The sequence below is a fragment of the Castor canadensis genome, chromosome 4 (assembly GCF_047511655.1).
Source record: "Castor canadensis chromosome 4, mCasCan1.hap1v2, whole genome shotgun sequence".
NCBI classification, from domain to species: Eukaryota; Metazoa; Chordata; class Mammalia; order Rodentia; family Castoridae; genus Castor; species Castor canadensis.
The window spans coordinates 107,804,650-107,831,223 of record NC_133389.1 but is presented as its reverse complement, the minus strand read 5'-3'; the positions used below and the strand labels follow the sequence as shown (position 1 = coordinate 107,831,223).

The 26,574-nt window shown below is 34.0% G+C and overlaps 1 protein-coding gene across 2 annotated transcripts; it reads right to left on the bottom strand.

Annotated features, from left to right (window-relative positions):
- Positions 1 to 26,538, bottom strand: Arl6ip6 (ARF like GTPase 6 interacting protein 6). Of its 2 annotated transcripts, XM_020179587.2 has the most exons (4): positions 26,139 to 26,538; positions 24,772 to 24,825; positions 16,482 to 16,614; positions 1 to 1,259 (listed from the first exon to the last, which is right to left on the bottom strand). In XM_020179587.2, the coding sequence occupies exons 1-4, from the start codon at positions 26,536 to 26,538 to the stop codon at positions 1,166 to 1,168; spliced, it is 681 nt and encodes a 226-aa protein (XP_020035176.1). In that variant the 3' UTR covers positions 1 to 1,165. The 2 variants fall into 2 exon arrangements, with proteins under 2 accessions (XP_020035176.1, XP_073926909.1); XM_074070808.1 differs by lacking the exon at positions 16,482 to 16,614.
- Positions 26,539 to 26,574: the final 36 nt, after the last annotated feature.

Here is a 26,574-nt window from a genome sequence, read left to right as displayed (position 1 = left end):
TCCTAATGTTAAGTTTTTATTTGGCCAGGGAAAACAGCTGTGTAAATCATTGGTCTTTCTAAAACTGAGGTGACTTTCTACACATTTAAGGTATTTAGTAAGAAAGGGGAACAATTAAGGTTTAATTACTATGAAAACAAGAACAACAAAAACTCTTCACATCACAATTAAAAAGTAACACCTAAACTGGAAAAATTATAAAACTGTATGGTATAGTGTTACATACAACATAGTTTTATTATATACATATATATGTACAGAGTATTAAAATATACTTTGGAAATTGTATTTTTTAGATTAAAAATAAAGTAGTTCAAGCATTTCTGCATACAAAAATTTCAGTTTTCATTTATTAAAAACAAAGCAATATAGTTCTGTTGAAGTAATCATACGTACATCAAGATATTTAAATTTATGGAAAATAGAAATAATCAACAGCCTCAAATTTCTGTTTTTATGACTTAATTTACCTTTTTCAGACTTTTTTTGTTAAAATAATTTTAATTTAAAACTTAGGTCAATGTGTTTTTCTGCTTTTGTTAATAGTCAAAATACTTAGTAAAAATGACGAGCTTGCACCAGCTATGAAATAACATTTACAGTTGTCTAGATATGTAGTAGGAAAATATGTAAAATATATAAGGAATTATTCCCCATAAGAAGTATAAATTCACCTTCTATGAATATCAAAACCTATCCTGACTTAAAAGAAGCTTCTATAAAATATTGTAATAGGCATTACTTGTTCTCCAAATGTTATGTATAAATAAATAATATTACTGTCTTAATTAAACAGTAATATCAGTATTTCTTAGCAAAAATGTTGTATATATATGGTAAGGTAGTCCTTGGCCTATAGTCAGTTTTCCAAGTTTGATCTCCATTAAAATGTTCTCTAAAACTGGTAAGAACTACCACACCAAAATAAAAAGATGAGGTAAACATCTTATACTTCTAAGAAAGTACTCGAAACTTCACACTCAACTATTCCCTAATGCCTAGACTCTAGAATAATGCTTTGAAAGGTCCTCCACAATGATGACGATGATGACATGTATTTGAGCCACATAATAGTTTCCTAAGTCTTCTGAGTAGGTAATGATGTTCTTTTCTGTTATTACAAAACAATCATGACTTTTGCCAAAAGTATTATTCCAGTGTGGGTTTACAGGAGGCACCATGCCACAGTAAGAGCAGCTACAATGCCATTCAAAATCGCCATGCTGTACCCCATGTGGAAAGAATGTCCAGTGAGTTTCCTAGAAAAAAAGGAAAGACACAAATCAAAAAAAGGAACATGTAGTTTGGTATAAAAACCAAAACAAAAAATACATCAACAGTTTTCACTGAAAATGCTAAAGACTGAGAATAAGCTTACCAAATGCATACACAGTAATTCACAAGTTAAAAAGACTGTTGGACACCTGCAGAATTAGTACTTACAGCAAAACACTGAATTTGATCCCTATACCTTTTTACTGTTTCATCATTTGCATCATTTGGGAGTCATATGAAGAACACATCTATGGGAATGGTTCAGATTAAATCTTTAGGAACATTTCAGTTCTCAACCTAACAGATTACATAATAAGTGTTTTTCAATAAGTTTCTAAGTATCAGCAAAGACATCTATTTATGGTTACTGTAAGTTCCAACTAGCTTAAGAAATTTACATGAGATTTTTCCTGACACGTTCCTTTATAACGAATTCACTTAATTTCATGTCTTTTATTTTTATTGGTGTCCTGGGTGTGGGTACACTGTAGCATTTATAAAGGTTCTTACAATGTATTAACTATATCATACTTGCCTTCCCCCTCCATTTCTCTTCCCCACACCCTTCCCCGATTCCTAGAACAGTTTCAACAGGCATCATTTTTCATTTACATACATGTGTTTACATTATTTGCAATAATACATTTTTGCTTTTCTTAGTAAAAATGAGACATACAAAAAAGGGGGTTTTATCCAATAGGTATCAGAAGGCTAAGCAAGGGCACCCTCTCTTGGGACTCCTCCCTGCTCTGGGAGCTCTACCTCCCTTATCAGACAGATTGTGTGCAAAATTTTTTGGGTTGTTTTTCTTTCTTAGTTGTGTTCTTTGAAACTCAAGTTTTTAATCCTGTGGAGTCTAACTTATCAATTTTTTTCTTTAATTTCTTCTGTTTTTGGTGTCATATCTAAGAATCCATTGCTTCACTCAAGGTCATAAAGATTTATGCCTGCATTTCCTTCTGAACTTTAGTTTTAGTACTTACGTTTATATCTTGAGTTCATTTTGAGCTAACACTTGTATGTTGTGTTGAGGACCAAATTCATTCTTTTTGTGGGGGCAGTACTGGGTTTTTGAACTTAGGGTCTTGTGCTTGGTAGGCATGCACCCTACCACTTGAGCCACACCTCTAGTCCTTTTTTGCTTTAGTCCTTTTTTGTTTTTCAGATAGGATCTCTCATTTTTTCCAGGGGCCAGCCTCAGACCATGATCATCCTACTTATTCCTCCTGTGTAACTGGGGTTACAGATGTGAACCACCATGCCCAGTTTATTTGTTGAGATGGGGGTCTCCCCAACATTTGCCTGTGCTGACCTTTAACGTCCAACCTCCTGATCTCTACCTTCCAAGTAGCTAGGATTATAAGCATGTGCCGCCATGCCTGGCCACCAAATTAATCTTTTGCATCTAGTTGTTCTAGCACCACTGGTTAAATGGAGTGTCTTTTTGACACCCTGTAGAAACTTAATTGACCACAGATGTATCTGGACTCTGAATTGTATTCCACTGGCCTACATGTCTATCTTAATGCCACTGCCACACTGTTTGATCACTGTTGCTTTATAGTGAAGTTTGAAATAGGGAAGTGTTTGTTTTTGATGTCAAGACTGTTTTGCCTGTTTTGGGGGGAGGGTGGATCCTTTGTAATTCCAAATGAGTTTTAAGTTGAATTTGTCCTTCTCTGCAAAAAATGGCAATTGGAATTTTGAGGCCATGCATTGAACATGTAGATGAATTTGAGGAGTGTGCCTTCTTAAGTTTTCCAGTCAATGAACACAGATGTCTTTCAATTTATTTAGATCTTCTATAAAGTTTATGATTACCTTCATGGGAGTCTTGCATATTATTATTAGTTGCATTTCTAAGATATTTTAATTTTTTGCTATTAAGGATCTTTTAGCAAATTTTTAATTTGGTCACTGATAGTATTGACTAGTGCTGATTTTTGTAATTACATTTTGAAATACTCCCAGTCACTATGCTGACTTCACATTGAAATACTGTAGTATTTTTATACAATTGTATCTGGGAAAACAACTTTATTTCTTTCTAATGTTACAACTTCTTTTATTATTACACTGACTAAAATTTTCAGGCATTATGACTTCAGATGGTTTCAGTCCTTTGGTTTTATTTTGCTATTTCACAAGTTCTACTGACTGCTGAAACAGAGTGTGACTAACCTCCTATTTTTAGATTAGTAGGAGCAAATAATGCAGTTTGAGTATCTGTAGGTTCTCAGCTGGATAAGCTCACTCTGAACATAAAGCTCAGAAGGTACTCATAAATTCTTCTTTTTAAACTTTTTTTGCATATGTGTCTAAGAAGTCACTATACATCTTACACAAATTAAAAATAAAACTCCGTTTGTCCAAACCACCAAATGAGTATTATTCTATTCAAAGTTCCATCACAGAATGATTACAAAATGGTTCTTATAAGTCATGACTGTTTATTTCCATCAAGTGAAGCAGGCACATACTGCTAAGCAATTGATATTAATATGGGAGTTGGGGTTTGAGAAGATTACATACAGCATATGTAATTTCATGAAAGAAAAGGTAAGAAGAAGGGCCTAATCTCAGAAAAATGATACACCAAATTAGGGGGAAAAACCCCCTTTTATTAGGTAATTTAGACCAATAAGGCAAAGTGAATATAATTTCTTAAATCCTATGTAATATCGTCTAACATAGGAAATTGCCAGATAAAATTTTTTTAAAAATCCCCATCAAGAATAAGTAAAACTTTAGCATTAGTAATTATTAATACTGCCAAACCCAAAAAACCTGGCCCTGCTTAGCTGATTTTCTTTTTTTGCTTGTTTGTTTGCTTGTTGAGCCCAGGCTGTCCTCAAACTTGTGATTCCCCTGCCTCAGCCTTCTGAATCTGGGATTACAGATGTGCACCACTATGCCCAGAATGATCTGGTTTTCTTTCATGTTACATGGATTTCTAACCTAGACTACATGATGAATGAAGGAAAAAAACCAAACAAATTCCACGGTCTTTTAGCAATACAATGAAAATGTTTAACTTTGAAGACTACACTTTATTTCAAAATTTAATTATTTTTGTGGTACTAGGGAGTGAACCTAAGGCCTTACACATGCAAGTGCTCAACCTCTTAAGCCAATGCCATGCCATGCCCCCTCCCCTTATTTCAACATTTATATAAAGATTTTAAAATTAGTTTAAAGAACTTTTGAAACTGCCAGGGCTATTTTTGGAGATAATGTTATAATTATTGTTTGTATATGTGAATGTGAAAGAGAAAACCAACTCAAAATCAAATTATGTGTTAACATTTTCTCTCTCTCCATACACATACACACACACACACACACACACACACACACTGTACAAATTAATTTTCCTAAAATATTCTTTGTCAAAATACTTTTGTATTAATTGGTTATAAAATGTAAGTGAGCAAACAATACTGTTAACAAGGTCAAGATTCCTTAGTGATGTAAGTTTTCCTGTATACTTTTTTTTTTTTTGCAGTTCTGGGGTGGGGTTTGAACTCAGGGCCTTGAGCTTGCTAGGCAGGTGCTCAACCATTAGAGCACTCCTAGCCTGTGATACAAGTTTTGACCCAGGTTTTAAAAGACATGTCAATGGATTGGCACACAAAAGGAGAAGTGAAACTCACACTTAAGATTTCATGTTTGAGTTGATGGAATGGCTCAAAATGGTAGACAGAGCTCCTGCCTAGCAAATGGAAGGCCCTGAGTTCAAACCCCAGTACTGGCTCCCCCTCAAAGTATTTCTTGTTTATCAAGCAATAGAGAAGACCAGATGAACTTAAGGTCCCTATTAGTTGTAAATTTCTATGACTATTCCAGGTAGCAGATACAGAATAAGTAAAAACACTTCAAAGAACTTACTTATTTCTTTAGTAATTTTCTACCTATTAATAGATTACTTATCAACATTAGTTGTATTTAAACTAGAACATCAATGCAGGAAGTACAACTACATAAATACCTTAGTTCGAAAGAGTAAATCAAAGAGAGGTACTGATATAATGGACATAGTATAAGCAGATATATAGACCAAAATTGAATGATGGAAGTTTAATGTTTTAGTAAAAGTTAGGATCCTAAATGTGGATTTTAAGTTTAGATAAAAGTTCTCTTCTACTTACACATTTCTGAAATCAAAATGGGAAACACTGTTCAATAAAAATAAAATACCACTGAAAATAAAGTTACAAAGAAAGGTTCATTATGATAGAATCACTGCCATATCTTAGAAGATGAACTATACAAAAGGTATTATCTTGTTCTAGTTTTAAAGAAATTGGTTCCAAAAATAAAGACCCATACAATGAAGTACTTATGTGGTTCCCTGTTAGTGGTTAAGAGTTCAAGCTCTACAGTAGACAGACATGGGTTTGAACGCCAACTGTGCCACTTACAGAGAAACTATTTGATTTTTTTTAACCTTCATTTCCTCCTCTATAAAAGGGCAATAAAAATAGAAATTTTACAAAGTTGTAAAAGATCAGGTATCTGGCATATAGCAAATGATCAATAATATTAGATAAATAGTATAGAAAAGGAAGCTTAGCTCTCAAAGAGATCTTTAAAACTTCTTTTTGACTATTTCTTTTCTTCCTTCTAAGCAAAACACCTAAACCTAAATCTACATCAAAACCAAAACAATACAAAAAACCTAGGAAGTACATGGAAGAAAGGATGGAAAAATTATAGGTTATATGCATATATTGTTTTTGCTTGCTATTTATCTTATTTGTTCACAGTCACTTCTTCCTTTATAATTCTCTACAGAACCTACATCGTTATTTATATCCAGATAGTGTACTATAGAAATTAATTTCTAGTAATATATTTCTATTAATATCTGACACAAACTTGTAAAGTAAGAGTATCATAAAATAATTCCATCTTTATTATTTTCATTTTTCAGGAATGAAATACATTTAAAATTTAAGATTCAAATGAATTCAGTAACTGCCAATTTAAGTGACTGTATTTTTACTTTTGAACCACAAAGTAATGCATTGAGTAAACAACTGCCCAATGTTCCAAGTAAGTTGCCTTTTTTTCTTTTTTTAATTTAAAAGACAGAACACCAGATTCAAATAGATCTCTTCATGTTTTCAGTTGCTTACTGTTTTTACATTAGCCTTCAGATTCATTTGAACTAAATCTCTGCATATCACAGTGATAAATACTAGACTCTATTCTTTGAATCTTCTTTCCTAACACATGTTAATTCCTGTATTTCCTTTCTTTTATACATATTCGTACATATCAGAGACGCTTTTATGACAGAATTCTTGTGATTTAAAATAGAAACTTCATTGCCAACTGATTTTGCTTTAAGCAGAATATGCTTGCCAGAATAAGGAACTACATTAGAGGCTCACATCAAGAACCAACTGGCTATTTGTTTCTTGTCTGACAAGCTTAGCAGGAGACAGGATGAGCTAGCTGGTACTAATCTACTTTTTCAGACATCTGAGCTGCCTTTTATTTCTCATTCTATTCTGAGCCAAGGAAATCTCCAACCCTAAAGAATTTTAAGATGAGTTTTAGTTGGACTAATAACTAGCGGTTAGTTCCTTATTTGGAATTAAAAGTTCCTACCCCAAATCTGGAAACTAAAAACACTAAGCAACATGGGCCTTCCATATCTGCAGGCTCCACATCTACAGATTCAACCAATTTCAAATAAAAAATATTTGGGAAAATAATAAACATGCACAGACTTTGTGCTTATGCTAATTCCTAAACACTACTATGTAACAACTATTTACATAGCACTTCTATTGTATTAGGTATTATAAGAAAAATCTAGAGATGATTTAAAGTACACAGGAGGGTATATATAAGTTTAATGCAAATAGTATGCCATTTCTTATAAAGACTTTTGAGTATGCATGAATTTTGGTATCTGTTCCCTGCAGAGGGACAAATGTATTTATATTTAGTTGTGTATATTCCCTTTATCAGTGTTACTTAAGAAAACAAAGGTTAGAATTTCAAAGAACTTCTGACTTCTTTGCCATGTCTTTCATAAATGAAAAGATAGCAGAAGTTACATTCACCTCTTATTTTTACTCTAGGGATGGAAATTTTTTTGGTGGGACTGGGGTTTAAACTCAGGACTTCAAGCTTGCAAGGCAGGCACTGTACCATTTGAGGCAACTCTCCAGCTACTTTTTTACTCTAAAGTTCTTTACAATTTTTCCCCCCATCCCTTTCCCATTTGCCAAGATTTATAGAATGAACACTCAACATCAATATTATATGGAAGACAGAGAAATGTTAAGAATCACCATTGCCCTTCAAAATATAGTGACACACTGTGCTAAGTGTTGTTAAAGTGTGGCAGATGGGTTGGTGGCTTGGCTCAAGTGGTAGAGTACCTGCCTAGCAAGTGAGAAGGCCCTGAGTTCAAACCCCAGTATAGAAAAAGAAAGAAAAAAAGGAAAAAGGGTTTGGCATTTACTGGAATATAAAGGATTCATTCAGCTTATAGAATGGGAGAAATTTTAAAAGATTAAATTTGAGCAAAAAATGGAATACAGAGGATTTAGAGTTCTAGACAAATAATAGTTTGTGCAGAAATAAGAAACAATGGAGAGGACGAGAAAGTTAATAGTTTGAAGGACCCAAAAAGCTAACAATCCTCTTTGGTTTAATTATGGTTCTATTACTTATAGGACTATTGTAACCTACCTGAAAATCTAATTCTCCATCTTTAAAATGAAGATAATTCCTGTCATTAGTGTTCTTGAGAAAGCAAAATGAGATGCCTGGAATTTATACACTCAATAAGGCATAAATGCCAGCAATGTTATTATAAGGATCCAGGGCACAGTAGGATTCTAAAGATGAGCAGAGTTTTTTAAATGGAATTACACACATGCATATTTTAAATACTTCTTATTGTACTAATTTACCTGAAAACCTATGAGAGAAATGAATGAAGGTACATCTGGTTGGATGAAACCTATGGTGTATTTTACCTTTAAGGCAATCCATTCAGCTGGTAAGAAAAGAATGTCAGACACGTTAACTTTATTCATTGGAATGTCATGGTAGAAAAAAATGTCCAAGAACAACTATCCATGCAGGATACTTGGATTACATATGAAAGTCCTTATTCACTGAAAGTCAGGACGAATAATATAAAAGTTAAAAAAAAATGAAATTCCCAGATCTTAAAATTATATGAGTTAAAAAAAAAAAACTGAAACAGTTATTTTGCCAAAAACAAAACTTAAACCACTACCATCTATTACCAGCATTATTTAAAAGAAAGGCCACCTTAATATCAAAGAATTAAAAGAAAAATGAATAGAAAGAATAAATTCTCAGAATAAATAATAAGTACTCCCTGAAAAGACAGTAGGCAACCTATGGTATACCATGGTCAGACTTACAACTTGGAAAAAAAATCTCAAGAAAAACGTAAAACAAACCTCTGGCATCATGCCTGCCATGATGTCATTCAGATTGTCATTCGACATATCTGTTGCTTTAACTAGTAAATTTATTCCAGATGCTAAATGACTTACTCAAAAGTCCTTCTGCTAGTATATGCAGTAGGCTGGATTTGAAGTTACCACTTTTGACTTGAAAGTCCTCTCTAATGATTTACATATATTGCTGAGCACATAGAAAGGGTCCCAAATGTAAGACTGTTACTGTGCTTTTTGAACAGCCCACAAATAACACATTGTAAACAGCATAAGCAAGTTAAATGGCAAACAGGAACAAAGTAAATACCAAGAAAAGCACGAATAGTTTAGACAATTTCTTAGAAGACTTTGTTACAATTATGTATTTTCTGTTTAGAAAAGCAATGGAATGTTTTAAAAAATGTGCATGTATTTTAACCCTGCACTCCCAGGGTAGTACCATCAACATATTCACTAATAGTAAGAGCATTGCAAATGATGCCCAGTCTCTAGAGAATGAAACTTCATGACACTCAAATATCAAGGCCAAGTCTATGACCTATCTCTTTTGTCAGTAGCTTTTTTTCTCCTACTACAATTAGCCATCTGACATCTGTTTCATTAGTTCATGGCAAAAAAGAATCTGATTCAACAAGGAGGCAGCACTCCAAAATCTGTATCAAAGAGTAGAAACAGTCAATTCACTGTGCTCAATGTTAAGTCTAATGTGCCTGGAAATGATACTAAGTTACTCATTTTTCTTGAGCTCCAAGGCTTATATTACTGCTAAGAATCTGTAACACTTTTCTATTATGCTTTTTTATTTTGCTATTTAATTTGTTCTGGATACCCAAGGAGAAGTAAAGGAAAAAACATTAATAATGCCTGAATTTTCCAGGCAATTCACATAAAATATTTTACTTTTGTCTGCTGCCCCCTACAGGAACAGTTAAAACATGCTTTCACGTGCAAATGTCAGAAATTCAAACATCTCAGCATCTAATTACATTCAGAATATTTTCTATTGGAAGTAATACACGTAACAGAGTAGATCATGTGTTAGCCTGAAAAATAGTTGCCAAAACAGCTTACCAAAAAGCAAATCATTTTGAGATTCCAAATAGCATTATAAGGCAATACTTAAAGAAAAACAATGGGTTACAAATAATGTTAAATACAAATTGAGGGGGAAGAGGAGGTTGAAGGAGAATGGTTGAGGAGGTGAATTCATGTATGATATATTTGTACATTGTAAGAACCTGTGTAAATGCCACAATGTACTCCCCCACCCATCATAATAAAGGGAAAAAAATTGAAACCATCTGCTATTTAAAATTAAGTGTGTGAACACTTATCAAATATTGTTTGTGATTAGAACAGTAAGAAATAGGAGGGTATAAAACTCAGGGATCCAGACCAAAAAAAGACCAACAATATCAGGAAGGCAGCAGATAGCCCCTGGTTTGTATATTAACATTGAAATACTACGGATTGCCAACCTAATCCTACAGATTATATTTTAAAAAGGGTTTTGTGACGACAGTGCCATTATTTAACCTTAGCACATTTCCAGAAATTGCAACACTGGTGACTGTACTTTCCTTGGATTTTGACTATTAACCTCATATCAAATAAGCCACAAATATAACCAATAATAAATCTAAAAAGTAGATACCAAACCTCAAACTTCTCTGAAAATATTACATAATGGATTTATGCACTGATTTCTTTAAAATGAATACCCAAATAGGTCTTTCAGTCTGTATCAGTCTAGGAAATACATACATGTGATTATTTAAGAGGCATCAGAAGTATACAAATTGTGACTTAAATGTAAGTCAAGTTACAACAAAATATAGTATTTTTTTCCTTGTTTCTGATAATTCAAAATGCCTAGTTTCAGGGATGATTTTTGAAGGTTCAGGACTCTTAAAAAAATTTTTTAAAAAGCTATCTAGGAACATCTAAAAATACATCTTTTTTCTTTTAATAAATATTCCTATTCTATAAACAGATATTCATGTTTATTAAACTGAACACAGAATTGTGCTCAAGGCTGAGATAATTCTTTCTAAAACTATCCAAGCTATGCCTCAAATAGGCTCACCTTCAGTTGTGAGATTCAAAATGAGCAGTCTCTTAGCACAGAAGTCAACATAGGATTTATGAAGAACTGAGAGTCTTCAAAATCTACAGTGCTGTGACTGCAGGACATGTTATTTCAACAGTATTTCTCAACAGAAGGAGAGAAACTAAAATCAGTTTCTCAGTAAGTAACTGGATAATCTAAGCTGTGGATTCAAACATGCAGTTTACCAGAAATCTTATTTGTATATAACCTTTGATCAGCGTAAGCTTGAAAATTTGAAATTTCTAGCAGCACTTAGTTTCAAAAATAGAATTAGTCCATCCTTGTAATTTTAAACACAAGCACTGATTTTTTTTTCTTCTTTGACAATAAGTCTCCATGGGTATCTACAGCATAAAATAGTTTCATCTTACTGACAAAGTTTCTTTGCCATGGTAACACCCTTCACAATGTTTTCAGCTAATTTACTAAGGAAAGCCCTAGGTGCTAGGAGTGTTTGCCACTTTACTCCATATAGGTCATGCAAATTAACTCTGGATTTAAAATAAACCAGCTTTATTTGTTGAGTATGGCTTATTTTAGAATCCCTGGGTCATTTTAGTTTTTTACATCCTTACAAAGCTACTGTCTTAGCATCAAGGTTTAGGAGATTTGAATAATGGCTCTGATTTAAATAATGGGCATTATTTTCATATCAGCAATAAGACTTGCAGTACTTTGCCTTAACTTCTAAGAATGTTGGCCTTTCATCTCCAACACTACACTAAAATTTCTGTAAGGTAGACAAAATACATTAACTTATTTTGTCATTTTTCATATTATTCTTTACTATTTTGGTAACAAATTACAATAATCTTCCTATATTGCTTTTTGCTTACACCCTTCACCTATATTATCATTTTCTACTAGACTATGAAGTAATAATTCTATCCAAGTGGGACTATCAATAATTAAATGGTTTTTATTTTTAGCACACAGAACTACAAGCTTTAGCTACATCATTTCACCACTAGATGGTGCTTGTGGCACAAGTAATATGAAATGTGGGCAGTTTAAAAACAGAGTGTTCTGATGATTGGGAGGAAATAAGACAATAAAGATAGATGTTAGGGAGAGATTTTTTTAAATTAGATTTTTCAACACTGCAGGGCAAAACTGCCATATAATAAGAGTTCAGAATGCTGGACAATTAAGAAAATTCCTTCTATTGATTCAATTCATCATGAAGAGGTAGGTTAGTTACTATGGCAAACAAAACAATCAACAGAGTCAGGTGCCAGCTATGGTATATGCAAATAATCTGACTTTGTGCAGGTTGCTTAAACTCCTGGGACTCAGTTTCTTCAACTGTTAAAAAATAAGGCAAGTAGACTAATACAATATTTATAGGTGGCTTAAGAAGGACTTGGTTAATAGAAACCTCTAAGACATCTCTAGTAATTCTAAAATAATATAGCTTAAAAGTTAACTTGTTAGGAAAAATGCAACTTCAAGGCAGATCTTGTATCTAACTTCTTCCCCAATCAGGAAGATTTAAATAAAATATCTGGTCCTGCCATTGGTCCATCTTAAAATGAAACCCAGATTACTTAAAACTCTGGGTTCTCTTTGTAGGCAGTATTTTTGCATGGTAGGTGTTATATACAGATTTATAAACTTCTGGAAACTATGAAAAAAGAAGATAAACACAATGCGAAATAATGACTATGTATACTGTTATATTTGCTTGCTTAGAAATCACTGACAGAAGCAAAAGAACGCAAAGGGAAAACTGAAAAGGAAAGTAAACTGGAGACGTTAATTAGGTAGTGTGGAAAAAAGGTTAATGAATTATAAGCTGATGAGAAATAAGAATGTGTATTTACATACTTTAAGGAATACAAACTTACTTCTGCTTCGTTCTTCAACACTGCTAATAGATTTTCAGCAATAGCTAAGGCAAAGCCCTCCACATGATTTAGATATAAATAGGGCGAAAGACACACCTAAGTCTATTTATATGACATTGTAGTATATCTTTTTAACTCAGCAAACTTTACAAATGCATGGAAGCATCCTTCTGAAAATCTTGCCTGTTGTAAGGACCTGTCTAAAAATATACCGTTCTTTAGCTATCTTTTATTTCCAAAGGTCTGTGCTTATGTAAAAGTGAAAGTTTCTAGGCTATAACTAATCTAGAATAGTAAATATGAAAATAGCTATAAAAGATTTTATTTCTAATCTCAATCTAATGATTGGTTTAAATGGCTGATTTCATTAAATGCTTCACCTAATATTTACCAAATGTCAATAAAAGCTATTTCCCCCCTGAAGAGTTGTCTTAATAAAACACAATATGCACCCATATCGATTTTTCCCCACAATTAAGTTATTCCCTTAAAATTATACTTTGAAGGATATATTTTGTGCAAAACCCTTGCCACACTCCCCTTCTGGCTAGATAGATAACTAGGCTGTTCAGCTCAGTTTTGCTGTCAGCTGGAGACACCCTCCTGTGCTGTCCCCTGGTGCTGCAACATTATAGGCCCAATAAAAGAATTCACTAAATAGCTTTTTTTAAAAAATGGACTGGAGGTGTGGCTTATTTGGTATAGCATCTGCCTAGCAAGCAAGAAACTCAGAGTTCCAACACCATTACTACCAAAAAATAAAAATAAAAACAACCAAGAAAAAAGAAAAAAACTACCACCAAAACAAAAACCACATGCTTTACTCTGTAAAGGATATCAAGAATACTTTTTGTTGTCATTTTGTTTTGGTGGTACTGGGGATCGAACACAGGGCTTCACACATGCTAGGCAAGCACTGTAACACTAAGCTCCACCTCCAGCCCCAAGGAACTACCATTTTAACAAACCAATTAGATACAATTTTTTTTTTTTTGCTGTTTAATAAAACAGTATGTACTTTGTGATCCACTTCCCATTTCTAAAATAAGCTTAAAAAATAGAAATATACACATCGAAATGGTGATAGTCATTTTCCCTGGTTGATGATTTCCATAATTTTTCTTTTTTAAATTTTCAACAAAGAACCAAATATTAATGTCATTACTTATTTTAGATTGTAAGAGACAATATTTTTATAAAAATGTGGTGTTGCATATTAAAGAAACTTGTTAATCTGATTTCTACGAAAATTAGGTATGATGATCTCAACTTTCTCAAAATCCAGAGGCTATTTCCCTGTACAAGGACTCACTCTACGGGTTACTCAGATAATATATACTTACTCTAACATTTCTAAAGTAATTGTGAATTTTCTAAAAACACAAGAGGGCAGTGTTTTATGTTTCAAACTCAATTTCTTTTAATTTCTGTGTACACACACACTTTTCATTTGTGTAATATAAAATATTTTTGTATGTTATGTACATTTTATATTTATTTCAAATATTAAAGTGAATACAACATATTAAAATATACTTTTCTTTCTTGGTGGTACTGAAGTTTGAACTCAGGACCTCAAACTTGCTAGCAAGTTTGCTTGAGCCACTCTGCCAGCCCCTAAAATATACTTCATATTATCTATATCTAACCTTTTTAGGGCTGTATTAACAAGTACATAATCTAAGTATGTGACCTGATACTATGTCATATTAAAACTAAATTACTAATAAGCACATTGAAAATAGAGGCTTATTAGTACTGGTTAAAACTTCATTAAAATTGCAAAAATAATTTTGTAAAAATTAAATACTATAGTTAAAACTGGATCTTTAAGAAAACACTGAAATTCTTTTCTCTAACTCTTAAATTTTCTAACTATTTTTGGGGCAGTTCTGGGGTTTGAACTCAGAGCTTTGCATTTGCTAAGCAAGGGCAAGATTTAAAATACATAATTATCACTTAAGCCAGACCCCCCAGCCTAAAACTTGTAACATTTACAAGTCTTATGACTCATAGTGGTGGTAAAAGACAAGCTGAGAGGAAAAGGACATTCCAGGAAGAGAAAACAGTAGAAGCAAAGTCATGTCATCTTAAAATTACATAGTTTACTTAGGGGATGTCAAGGTATGTGACTATGATATAGGCTGCACTGAGAAAATAGATAAAGATGAAGTTGGGAAAAGTACGACAGGATCATTTGGGAGAAGAATGATATGTTATTCTTTGAGATTGAACTTTAAATTAAAGGCAGTGGGGAAGTCACTGAAAACTTAAAGAAGAGAAAGCTGTGACTAGATCTATAAGGCAAATTAGAAGAGCAAAAGCTTGGAAAATGGGAGACAAAGGAGTAAAGTACATTAGTCAAATCCTTAAATAGTGCAAAAACAATGGAGGTGAAAAGAGGAAGTTTTTCATGGACATCTGTAAACTGAACTTTGTGAAGGGATAATCATAGTGAACGAGGGTAAGTGGGTGGTTAGATAAGCCTTACAGACTATATAGAGAGTTTTTAATCACTCTGCAAGATACTTTTTGAAATCCAGGTAGCAAGATCTACTAAATAGCTGGAAATGTAGAGCTGCAATTCAGGGGAGAAGTGAGATACAAGTAAAAGAGGTAAAAATGAGATTGAGTTTTTTTATAATTTATGAAATAACTCTATTACATGACATTCATACTCCCTATTAAAAGTTGTGGATGTTAAGAGATAGTGGATAAATATAAATTTGAAACCTATCTATTGGCAAAATAAACTTTTCAATTGAATACTAACCATGTAGTCTATGGAATGTACTGCACTGTTAGATATAACTCTTAGTCAATTTAGATTATTAATTAAATATCTACCCCACCCACAAATTTATTTTCAAGTATAAAATTTATTTTCATATACACAGAGGGATTTACTAAAACAAAATACATAAACATATTTACATTTCATTTGAAGTGAAGATAACTTTATTAACCACATGTATAAGGGAGAAAAATACATGGAAGTTTACTAATAATATAAGTCAATAGCCTCACGTTTATAAAGTCCTTTGAATAGATGTTCCTATCTCTATCATCTGTGATAGTAACAATTATAATAATATATATAAATTTAACAATTTATTTTCTAGTCTTTACCAACCCCATCCTGACTCCTATTTGTGCAAAACTAGACACTTGTGATGCTCTTACTTGGAAATAAATATTTAAAACCGGGGCTTTCCTGGCATGAATAAACTTCATTAGATCACTGCCTACTAAATTTTCTGAACATGTTTAAAACACGGAAAATATAGACCAAAGAAATTTAACTCAGTTCCATTATAAAAAGTATCTGATCTGGTTTAGATAAATTTATAGATAAATTAGGAGTCACAGGTGCTTGATGATTATTATACAAAGCTTAAATTCTAAGGAAAAGTCCAATCTAATTGTTTTTAAATTGCTATGAAGTCTGACCATAAGTTTAGTATAACTTTCAAAGTACTGGCATTAATTTTTGCCTTTCTAAACTGTTTGACATGAAGTTCTATCCAAAAGGACAGTCAGAAGTTTCTCAGTTTTTAGGTACTTCCTTGAAATTCATTTTTTTAAAAGTTACATTACCTATATATGGAATTTAAAATATTCTTCTCCATTTATCTGGAGGAGTAGTCAACAAGCTAAAAATTTTGTGTCATTTGCACTTCACAGATTAAAGACTAGAGCGTCCACATATTTCCAAATAGACCACCTCTTGCTTATAGCTATTTTAGAATTTTTAGCAGAGTTCGAATGAGTCACACACACAGCAATACTTACTTGAACCTGGCAGGTGAAAGAGGAGTAGGAGGAAACATTCCTGGTTCAAAAGAATCAAAATAAGTCACAGTCCAAGAAAAGCTGCAACAGGAGAATCCAGCAGTTAGGGATACTATAAGCAGAGTCCAGAATCCTGAATGGGAAGAGAAAGGGGGAAAACAACTTAACAGTAAAACTAAGCTAGTATCTTTATGTTGAGAAGATTATGTGTATTTCTGGTCTTCTGAGTTAGATGTAACTGATAATTTGTAAGAAATTTGAGCTTAGCACAAACTGACACATGTGGAAGTCTAAATTACTAAAGTACAAGTAAAAGTTAATATTATTTTAATTAAATTATAATAGATGGAAAGGACAAATTCAACTGAAGAATATAATACCTTTGGTTTTATAAAACTCAACTATGGGAAAAGCTAAAACAGTTCACTCTTAAGGTATCTTGATATTTTTTCATTTAACTTCATGAATAATAGCTTGCTATCTTCTATTACTAAGTGTTAAGTGATTCCTTTCATTCCATACCATGTACTTTTGACATGTGGATCAATTGTAGAGCATCTCCTCTTTATTCCTACTAAATCATAAACCTAATCTGACTTATCACCCTTCCTCAACATAGAAACGAAAGTTCATTCCCAACTTACGAATGAGTTGGGAACCTAGATTTTTTGGTTTTTTTTGCAGTCAATCATGAACTGCGAGGTTTTTTTGTTTTTCACAGAAATATATCAAAAGCATGGTGTGGAACTCAAAGAAAGAGGTAAGGGTTGAGAAGTGGAAGAAAGAGAGGCACAGACAAAGTAAAAAGACATAGTAATAAATTAATTTGAAGATTTTTAGACAGTACTTACAGCCCATTAAAGATATTAAAGAGATGACTTGTTGCAAATCTAACTCCATGGTCAGTAGCAATTCTCTTTTGTAGCTGTACAGTTTTATTCAACGTTAAAATTTTTAAATTCTTTCTTAAATTGATTCATCTACTCAAAAAATATATTGAGTGGTTACTATGTTTTTGTTACTAAGATGATGGGGAACAAAACATTTTGCTGTTTTCATGGAGTAATTATGGTGAGAGAAAGATAATAAACATGCCAATAAATTAATAAGATAACCAAAGATTGTGATAACTGGTTTTGAATAAACAAGATGTTACCTCTCAAACTTCAGACTGAGAACATGAACACTTTTTTCTTGGAAGAGAAGAAGCAAATTCTGAAGTTCTTTTGATGAGAGACGATAATAATCAAAGGGAGACTAATCCTAACAGATAAAGAAGTATTCTGTAGGACCTTAATATTTAACAGTCAGTACTGACATACAAACAGGTAACAAAAGAACAGAGCAAAAAATAAAGTTTAGAAGAAGAGCCAAATAGATTTAAAAATTAAATGTTACTAGGGGCTGGGGATGTAGCCCAGTGGTGGAACACTTGCCTAACATACACAAGGCCTTGGGTTTGATCCCTAGCAATACCTTCCAACACAAAAAAATGGTACTGATTAAATAGGGTGACCACTGAAAAAAAGGAAAAAAAAAAGAAAAGACTTGATCCATACCATACACTCTATATTATATGCTAAATTCTAAAACATATGAAAGAGCCAGGCATTGGTGGCACATGCCTGATTCCAGGACTTGGGAGACTAAAACAAGAGTATCCTGAGTCTGAGGCCATCTGGGCTATATAACAAGACTCTGCCTCAATTCACTAAAATCAGTGATCTACATATATAGGTCATAGAAGGAATTACTGTAAGTCATTTTATAGCCTCTGATAAAGTCTTTTAACAACAAATTTTATGAACCATTATTTAAGATATATAAATTCAAAAATATATCTACACACAACTAAATCTGCACAGCAAAAATCAAATGACAAATGTTTAAAATAAAATATAAATTTACAACATATGGCACAAAGGGAAAATTTTCTATAACAGAATTCCTAGAAACCAGTTAAAAAAAGCTCAACAATCCAAAACTCCAGTATTAAAACAGGCAAGGAATTTGACCACAAAACAGGAAACATATGAAAAGGTTAATGCAGTATCATTAATAATCAGAAAAAATATTGTTTTTCATCAATTGGCAAAAATCTAAAATGCTGTTATATAACATTCTTTGACACTGAGACTATGAATAAACACACTCTTCATGCATCGCTGATAACCTCCTGAGACTGATTTGACAGTATTTGTTAGAACAACCCATATATGTTTCCTTTCACTCAGAATTCTACTTCTAGATATCTGTCCTATACATATAAACATATATAAAATATATATACAAGATTATTCTCCATAGCATTATTTATAATAAGGACTGAAAATAATCTAAGTGATAGCAATGGGAGAGATATACCATTAATCTACAGGGAATATGTTCTAAGACCCCCCTCCCCCCAGTGAATTCCTGAAACTGCAAAGTACCAAACCCTATCTTATTTTTCTAATACATATGGGTAGGATAAATTTTAATTTATAAATTAGGTCTAGTAACTAATAAAATATAATAAATACAACACTGCAGTAAGTTATGTGAATGTGGTCTCTCTCCTGTTACTTCAGCATAAGCACTACAATAACCCAACAGTTGATGTGATAACCAAGAGGATTACTAAGTGACTAATGGGTGGGTAGGTAGCACATACAATGTGGATATGCTTGACAAAGAAATGATTCATGTCCCAGGAAGGATGAAACTGGAAGGTGCAAGATTTGAAACAATGTGCAATTTAAAACTACTTCTAGAAACTTCCATTAAATATTTTTCAACAGCCATAGATAACAGTTACCTGAAACCACAGGAAGCAAAACTACAGATAAGGGAGCTACTGTATAGGTCAATAAAGCACATCAATGTAATATAATGCTATGTACCTGTAAAAAATAAGGAAGTTCTTTATGCATTGATATAGAAAAATTTCTAAGATATACTGGTGAGTCCCCAAAATGAAGATTCAGAACTGCACACACACTTACACCAAAAAAGAGAAAATTAATGTACAGATTACATATGTGCATACGCAATTTATGTGGAGAACTGAATATATATTTTACTTATGTATTAATTAAAAATTTCTGAAAGGATTAAGAATTTAACCTTGGTCCTTTATGGGGAGAAGGAATTAGTGGTTGTAGAAAAGGAGTGAGAAGCCCCTTCTGTATATACTTTTCTGAAATTCTGAATTTTGACTCATATATTATTATACCTACTCAGAAAATTAAAAAGTACAAAAAAATTCCAGTAAGGTGGTCCTTTTTTGAATAAGGGACGGACAGGAACGTTGTATCCTAATCTATACGGAGTCATATTCAAACTGCCTTAGTATATTAAGCTTCTACTATGAAAAAAGTGTATGTCCTATGCTTTCAGAGTATAGGAAGGAAAGACTAAGTAAGAACACTAGAGGAAGAGTTAAGAATTACCAGATTTCCTGGTTACACAACATGACTTACTACAGAAGCCTTTATTTTAGCAAAAAGCAGTTAAGAAATACGTACACTGTCTTATTTGTAAGCCATGGGAAGCTCAGTAACAGACTGATAAAAATGCTAAAATACAAGGTAATTAAGCAATAATGAATATGTGGTAAACTATCTTTGGAAGATTAACCTAATGTTTTCTGATAGCTCCCTTTCCCTCCCTCCCTACCCCTGATCAGAGATAAAGAGCTCTATGTTCATTACCCCTCAAGAGGGATGTAATAAGCAGAAAAGAAAAACAGCCTATCTTTCTGGCCTTTATGTTGCAGAATAATTACAAAAACTAGTGCAGGGATACAATCAGGGAGGGTAAAAACACAGAATGTCTTGAACAGCCAACAAAGATGAGTTGATTGGGGAATAGATGAAATGTTTGTATGGCACAGGAAGGTGAGAAAGGCACTCCCAGTTCAAATAAATCACGTGTGTGCTTCAATTTAGGTGTGTATGGGGAGCAGGAGAGTGTTGTTGGAGTGTTCCAGCAAAGCTATGTAGAAGAGGACACACACCAGGAAGGGAATATAGCTGTGTACATCTTGGCAGATGAGCCCTGACTACAGGACCTCTGTCTTTAGCAGGGCACAGAAACAGTGGATGGTGCTGTGGTGTAATTGTAATATCTAAAAGGGCATCCTGACCAGAATGAAAGACATTTCAATAGTAACTCACTTTAACAAAATGTCTTGAGGGTCAGAATGTACCTCCGTCCCAAAATTCTAGCGTAATGCCTCCAGAACCTCAACCTAACCTGGAATTGTACGAGTGGTACCGCAGTAAAGGCTGGCAAACAACTCTGCCAACCCAGTGAGAACAAAACAGAAATGGTAAGATTTAGTGTACACCTACAATTTGTGGGTGGCTCTATTGCCAAATGGCTATTATTTGCACTATTTCAATGAAAACCTCTAAAATGAGGGGAAGAAATAATCAAAAAGTTTACTCTAAGTTTAGCATAATAGGTAAAGTCTCTAGAATAAAGATGTTAATTAACCCAGTTAGTATTTGTGAACTGCTATGGAATAATGAAATTTCTAGATTCCTAAAAAAGTAAAGACATATAACAACATTTAGAAATAACCAAACATCAAGGTCTGTGAAGCCAATCAAGCTTTTTCACTTGGGTGCTTTGATAGAATACCCGGAAAATAAGAATGTTTTTGAGTTTTTCTGAAATGACTACTATTCCAGTCTAAGTGGTGCCAAACACTGGAAATTTTAACTGTTTTATATTCCTTTTGAACTCATCAAAAGCTGTATCACACACTGTATAACTCATGTCAGAATACAAGAGTTCATTCTATTATCGTAGTAGTTACTGTGGTCTAATAGTGACTATCTGACTATTAAAAAACTCATATACGAATAAGCAGAAAAGTCACGACATTTACTCCCAACAAATGAATTTGCTACAAGTCAGTATCTTCAGAATCCTTAAGGTAAAACTTTAATAACTAGCTTTATAAACTCACTTTACCAAGAATTTACTAAAAATCTGAAAGCGTTTAAAAATTTTTAGAATACTGTAAAAGTGTAATACATAGTGCTAAATTTTGCATACTGTTAAGCTTAATAAATAACTTTACTGTTACTGTTTCTCTAAACTTAAATTTATGCTTTTAAAAAAACTTTTCTCCTAGATAGCTACACTTATGAGGACTACAGAAAACAAACAAAAATGTGCAATTCCAAAGCCCAGATAAACAACATTTTAGTCCTATCTTTCCAGTTCTTTTTTCCCCCTAGTCGTTCTTTTGATAATGTCATACACAACTTTTTAAAGGTTTGTGCTATAGAACAGAACATATTTGTGAATTTTAGATGAAATAACTACACTCAGTTGGGGATAGCACCATAACATTTCTTTAATAGATTGTGGGCTCAAATTAAAAGGTTCCTTCATTGGTTAATTTTCAAACTTAAGAGTTTCCATAATTTTTGGCTATCAAAAATTGAATTTTTCTCAATTTGTGTCTAAGAATGAATCGCCTCCACCATATGGCCTCTCTTGAAAATTTTTACTGTGTTTCTAACGTTCTGTATCATGAAGTCATGTTCTTAAGGAAAAGGGGATGAGTTTTTCAGATGATATAGCTTCACTTTGATTAAACTCAGTATGTCAGTCCTTTCTTCTTTGTACGTGTGCAGAAGGGTGAAAAACTCTCAGCTATAAAGTAAAACAGCAGCGTACTGAAAGATGATACAAATCTGGATATAGACACAAAAGGTACTTAATGTTGGGCTGCAGGTATGACTCAAGCAGTAGTGTGCCTGCCTCGTAAGGTCAAAGCTATGAGTTCAAAACGCAATACCATTAAAAGAAAAAAGAAAGAAAAACAAGATGTTAAGGAATGACAGGCATTAAAGATGACAGATTCTGAAGCTTAGTTTTTGTTTGTTTTGAGATATAGTCTTGCTATATTGCCCTGGCTGGTCTCGACCACCTGGGATCAAGTAATCATCCTGCTTCAGTCTCCCAAGTAGCTAGGACTATAGGTGTGACCACCAGGTCCAGCCCAGAAGCTTCTTAAGACACAGAAAGCATTCCATCAAGTCTCATACTACAAATTCTATAGCACTGACTATACAGGACACAGATATAAAATAATAAAATAGACTATCACCTTTTTAAGAACTTAATCATCTTGGCACTGCTCCTCTGAAGTAGATTTTTAAAGAACCCTCTTCTGATAGAGAAGACTGTTCTCTATGTACATGTTATAACAGACATATTTTCAATAAACATAACTACACCTTAAAATCAATCTTAAAAGAATCTGATTTAGCCTATTAGGTGATGATAACTGTATTTTTCACTTGATCACTGGTTCAAAATAAGGACCTTTGTCTTGATATAGTTTAGCTTTTCTGCTGTAAAAATACAGCAATTTTCCTCATTCCTGAAATTTTTTTTTTAACAGCACCAGAGTTTGAACTCAGGGCTTTTCATTTGCTGGACAGGTGTCCTACCACTTGAGCCACGCCCCAACCCTTTTTGCTCCAGGTTATTTTCTGAAATGGTCTTGCTTTTTGCCTGGGGCCAGCCTTGAGCTATGCTCCTTTTACCTATGGCCTACCACATAGCTTGGATGACAGACATGCACCACCACATCCAGCTTATTTGTTGTTGAGATGAGGCCTTGCCAGCCTTTTCCCTGGGTTGAGGGAGACAACATGCCCAGCCTCTCATTCCTAAATCTTGATAGTAAATTCCTGTCATAATTAAAGACTTAGATATTGCTATTCCTATCTTTTATAGGATTATCAAGCATACCTAAAAGCTATATGAGATTATTTAAATGGAAGTAGAAAACGAGGCAGGTCAATGACGAAAATCTAGCATATTCCTTTTGATATTAAGCAAACTATTCTTTCGGCTAACAGTTGCTGGATATCCATTCTATTCATATGAATTCAGGCCCCTTTTAAGTAGCAATAGTTTAGAATTCACGCCCAGTCATGATTCTGTTTCTACTCTTTAAAGATGATAGTTCAACAAATGCTATGAAAAGTCTAATAATCTTGTTTGTTTCCAAGAGATGAAACAGAGTAACATAAATTGATAAAACGAGTAATTAAAATTGTTTTCTCATGCAAGAAGTTGAGAGGAACACACAAATTTCTATGTGATATCTAATTAACTTCTTCGTAATTTGAACATAAACCTTTCCCATTCTATAAAATTAGGCAGACTATTCTTTGGGTCACTGTGAAGACATTACCCTTATAAACATAGATGAAAAGGTTTAACAAACATTGGGAGTGGGGGTTAACATGCATGACAAAACCTTAACCGTTTAGAATAACCACATCAGATTATTTGATTTAGATTGATTTAGAATGATCAAAAAATGAATTACAGCAAAAAGGAGTGAAGTACATCAAATTGGTAAAGTTTTGAACTCTTCAAAATTATTTTGGTGGAGAAAAAAAAATACAGCTATATATCACCTTTTAAACTGTAAATCTGTTAACTGTACTATTTTATAAACCCTATAGAAACTTGTGTCTGACTTTTCTAGTCATTAACCTGGTACAACTGTGGCCAGTAATTCTATTTTCTTTTTCAAAAAAAGTTGCTTATAGAAGTAAACACAAAGGCACATGCAGTAGCTCAAGCCTGTAATCCCAGCTACTCAGGAGGCAGGGCTCCAGAGGATGGTGGTTGGAAGCCCAAACCAAAAATTAATTAAGACCTCGCCCAGCTCAACAAATAAACTGGACATGGTGAGGAGGCCTCTTATCTCAGTTGATGGTGCTCAGAGGTCAGCCTCAGGCAAAAGGGAGACTATCTGAAAAAAATAACTAAGGCCAAAAATGAGCTGGCAGTGTGGTTCAAGTGCTAAAGCAACTGCCTACCAAGTGCAAGGACCCAAGAGACCAAAAACAAATAAACAAAAAAATCTCAAAATTCTCCTGAAGTCTGCTTATGATATTATCTTAGCTATTTTTTTTTTTAAGTTCTGAGAAGTGGTATGAGGAGGCTCTTCCAGAAGATAATTAGAAAATGCTAACTATTTGCTGTACCAGAGTCATATATGGTTATGCTTAAAATATTTTACAAACACACACACTGGTGGCCCATTATAAAATTACAGAAAATAAATAAGTACACATATACATACCCCACATATATACATTAAAAGGAAATCTATTAACATTTACCACAAACACATGCAAATGAAAAATACTAAATCAACTACACATGGAAATATAAAATAGTTTATTCCAAGTTTGTATAAATTTAAACATAACTTTTAAAAACAAAAATGAGTCACTGGATGAATTAAGTAGAAAGTTCATACCTAATAGCCCAGTATCTACATCCTCTTCATTCTTCAAATTTTCAGCATGCAACTCTGTAAACACAAAGAGAAGCTCAGGGAGAAAAGTAAGACTATTTCATAATTTTAAGAATAAACCAAAGCCTTGGAAGACACTGTAGAACTTACTCCAGAGTCAGAACTGGGTTCAAATTGTTTTTAGTAGCTATGTGCTCTTCAACAACAAAGAAGAACTCTACAGGAAATTTAAGGGCATACTAGATTTTAAGTTCAATTCTTTTCTCCATTCTCCAACATATCAATGTCTTCTACAATGAACTTCCAGTTACAATTGATCACATGACTTTGACACAAAAAAAAAACGATCTCTTAGAAGAGAAGCTATGTACAAAACTCTCAGAGTTGCAGAGAAAAAAAGGGGGAAGAGTGATAAAGAAATAAAAGATGGCCAAACAGTTGACACCCAGTGAATGCTATGTTAAGGTAAAACTTTTTAACTTGCCAATTTGTTTTCTACATTAAAATAAAGTAGGCTAAGTGATTAGAGGCCATCTGTAGCCCATTAAGGCCTGGAAGGTAATGAGGAAAAATAAAAGTTGGAGTTAAAATAGATTTAACTAGCAAAGCCAATTCCTAAGTGACAAAGTGTTGAGTCCTTTTTATGCAACAAATCCCGGTTTGTTTGTTTTGGGGAGGGGGGAGCTTAAATGTTTCTATTTAATAATTCAGCCTAGGTCACATACTAGTTAGAACTGATATTTAAACTCAAATTTGATTCTTTCCACTGTAAGAAATACCCAACCACATATAATACATCTCTATAACCCTTACTTGTTTTTTTAACACTCAAAGCACACCTATTTTCATTCCAATTTGGCCACTATTTCAACTTCAGACACAGAAAAAGAAAATTATTCCGAGGAGGAATAGACTATCTCCAGGAATACAACTTTGAACACTACACCTGGTTACAAACAGAACTCAGAGAAGTTAATTATTTCATCTATTAAAGTAGAAATCTGGCTGTGGGATGGAATTCTTGTCCTCCAAGAACTTTCAGTGTTGAGAAGGGAAGTGGCCAGTGTGCCGGCCTTTGAATGTTTTAAAGACACGCACTTGTCACCGCTTACAGTCGGGTGCTCTGCATTTTGCTTCAACAGTCGCGCTATTTCTCCCGATGTATTCACTGGCTTTAAGGCATTTCTTCCAGAGCGCCCATTTAATCAAAACGTCCTTTCCTAACGCGGTGTCACAACAAACCAAAGGCCCAGGCAGACGAGAAGACAAAAGGAGAAGGGCGGGGACAGGTAAGACGGGGAAGGGGACCGCGGCGAAGAGGGAGGTGTAACCAAGCTCCACCTGACACCGTCCCGGCCCGGGCTCTATACCTTTAACGACCAAGTAGGCGATGGCGAGGAGGAAAGCCAGGAGGGCGGCGAACAGCAGCGAACAAACAATAGAGAGGAGCTGGACGGGCCACCGCCGAGCCTGCGCCCGGCTGCCCGCGCCCACTGGAAAGACCCCGTTGCGCTTGTCGCGCAGCACTGGCGACCCGTCCCCGTCCAGCGGCCGGAGTGTGGCCCTCCGAGGCTCGGACGCCGCGCCCGCCGAGAACTCCGCCCTCAAGTCGCGGGCCACCTGGTCACATCCCTCCTCTTCATCTACTTCGCCCTCACCCCAACTATCTCCTTGACTGAAGGCTGAATACACAGATCGAGAGAGAGGAGCTGGCGTGGCCAGGCGGCGATGCCGCGGCGCCAAACTTGTCCCGCTTTCCACAAACGACATGGTGGGAAAGACCAGGACCCGCAGAGGTCGAACGTC

What these genes read in the sequence shown, in the direction of transcription:
- Arl6ip6 (XM_020179587.2), bottom strand. Translation starts at nt 26,538, where the DNA reads ATGTCGTTTGTGGAAAGCGGGACAAGTTTGGCGCCGCGGCATCGCCGC. An exon ending in CGCCTACTTGGTCGTTAAAG is followed by an intron (nt 24,826 to 26,138) that starts GTATAGAGCCCG and finishes TTGTGTTTACAG; the next exon opens with AGTTGCATGCTGAAAATTTG. An exon ending in TGTAGATACTGGGCTATTAG is followed by an intron (nt 16,615 to 24,771) that starts GTATGAACTTTC and finishes CTTCCCATTCAG; the next exon opens with GATTCTGGACTCTGCTTATA.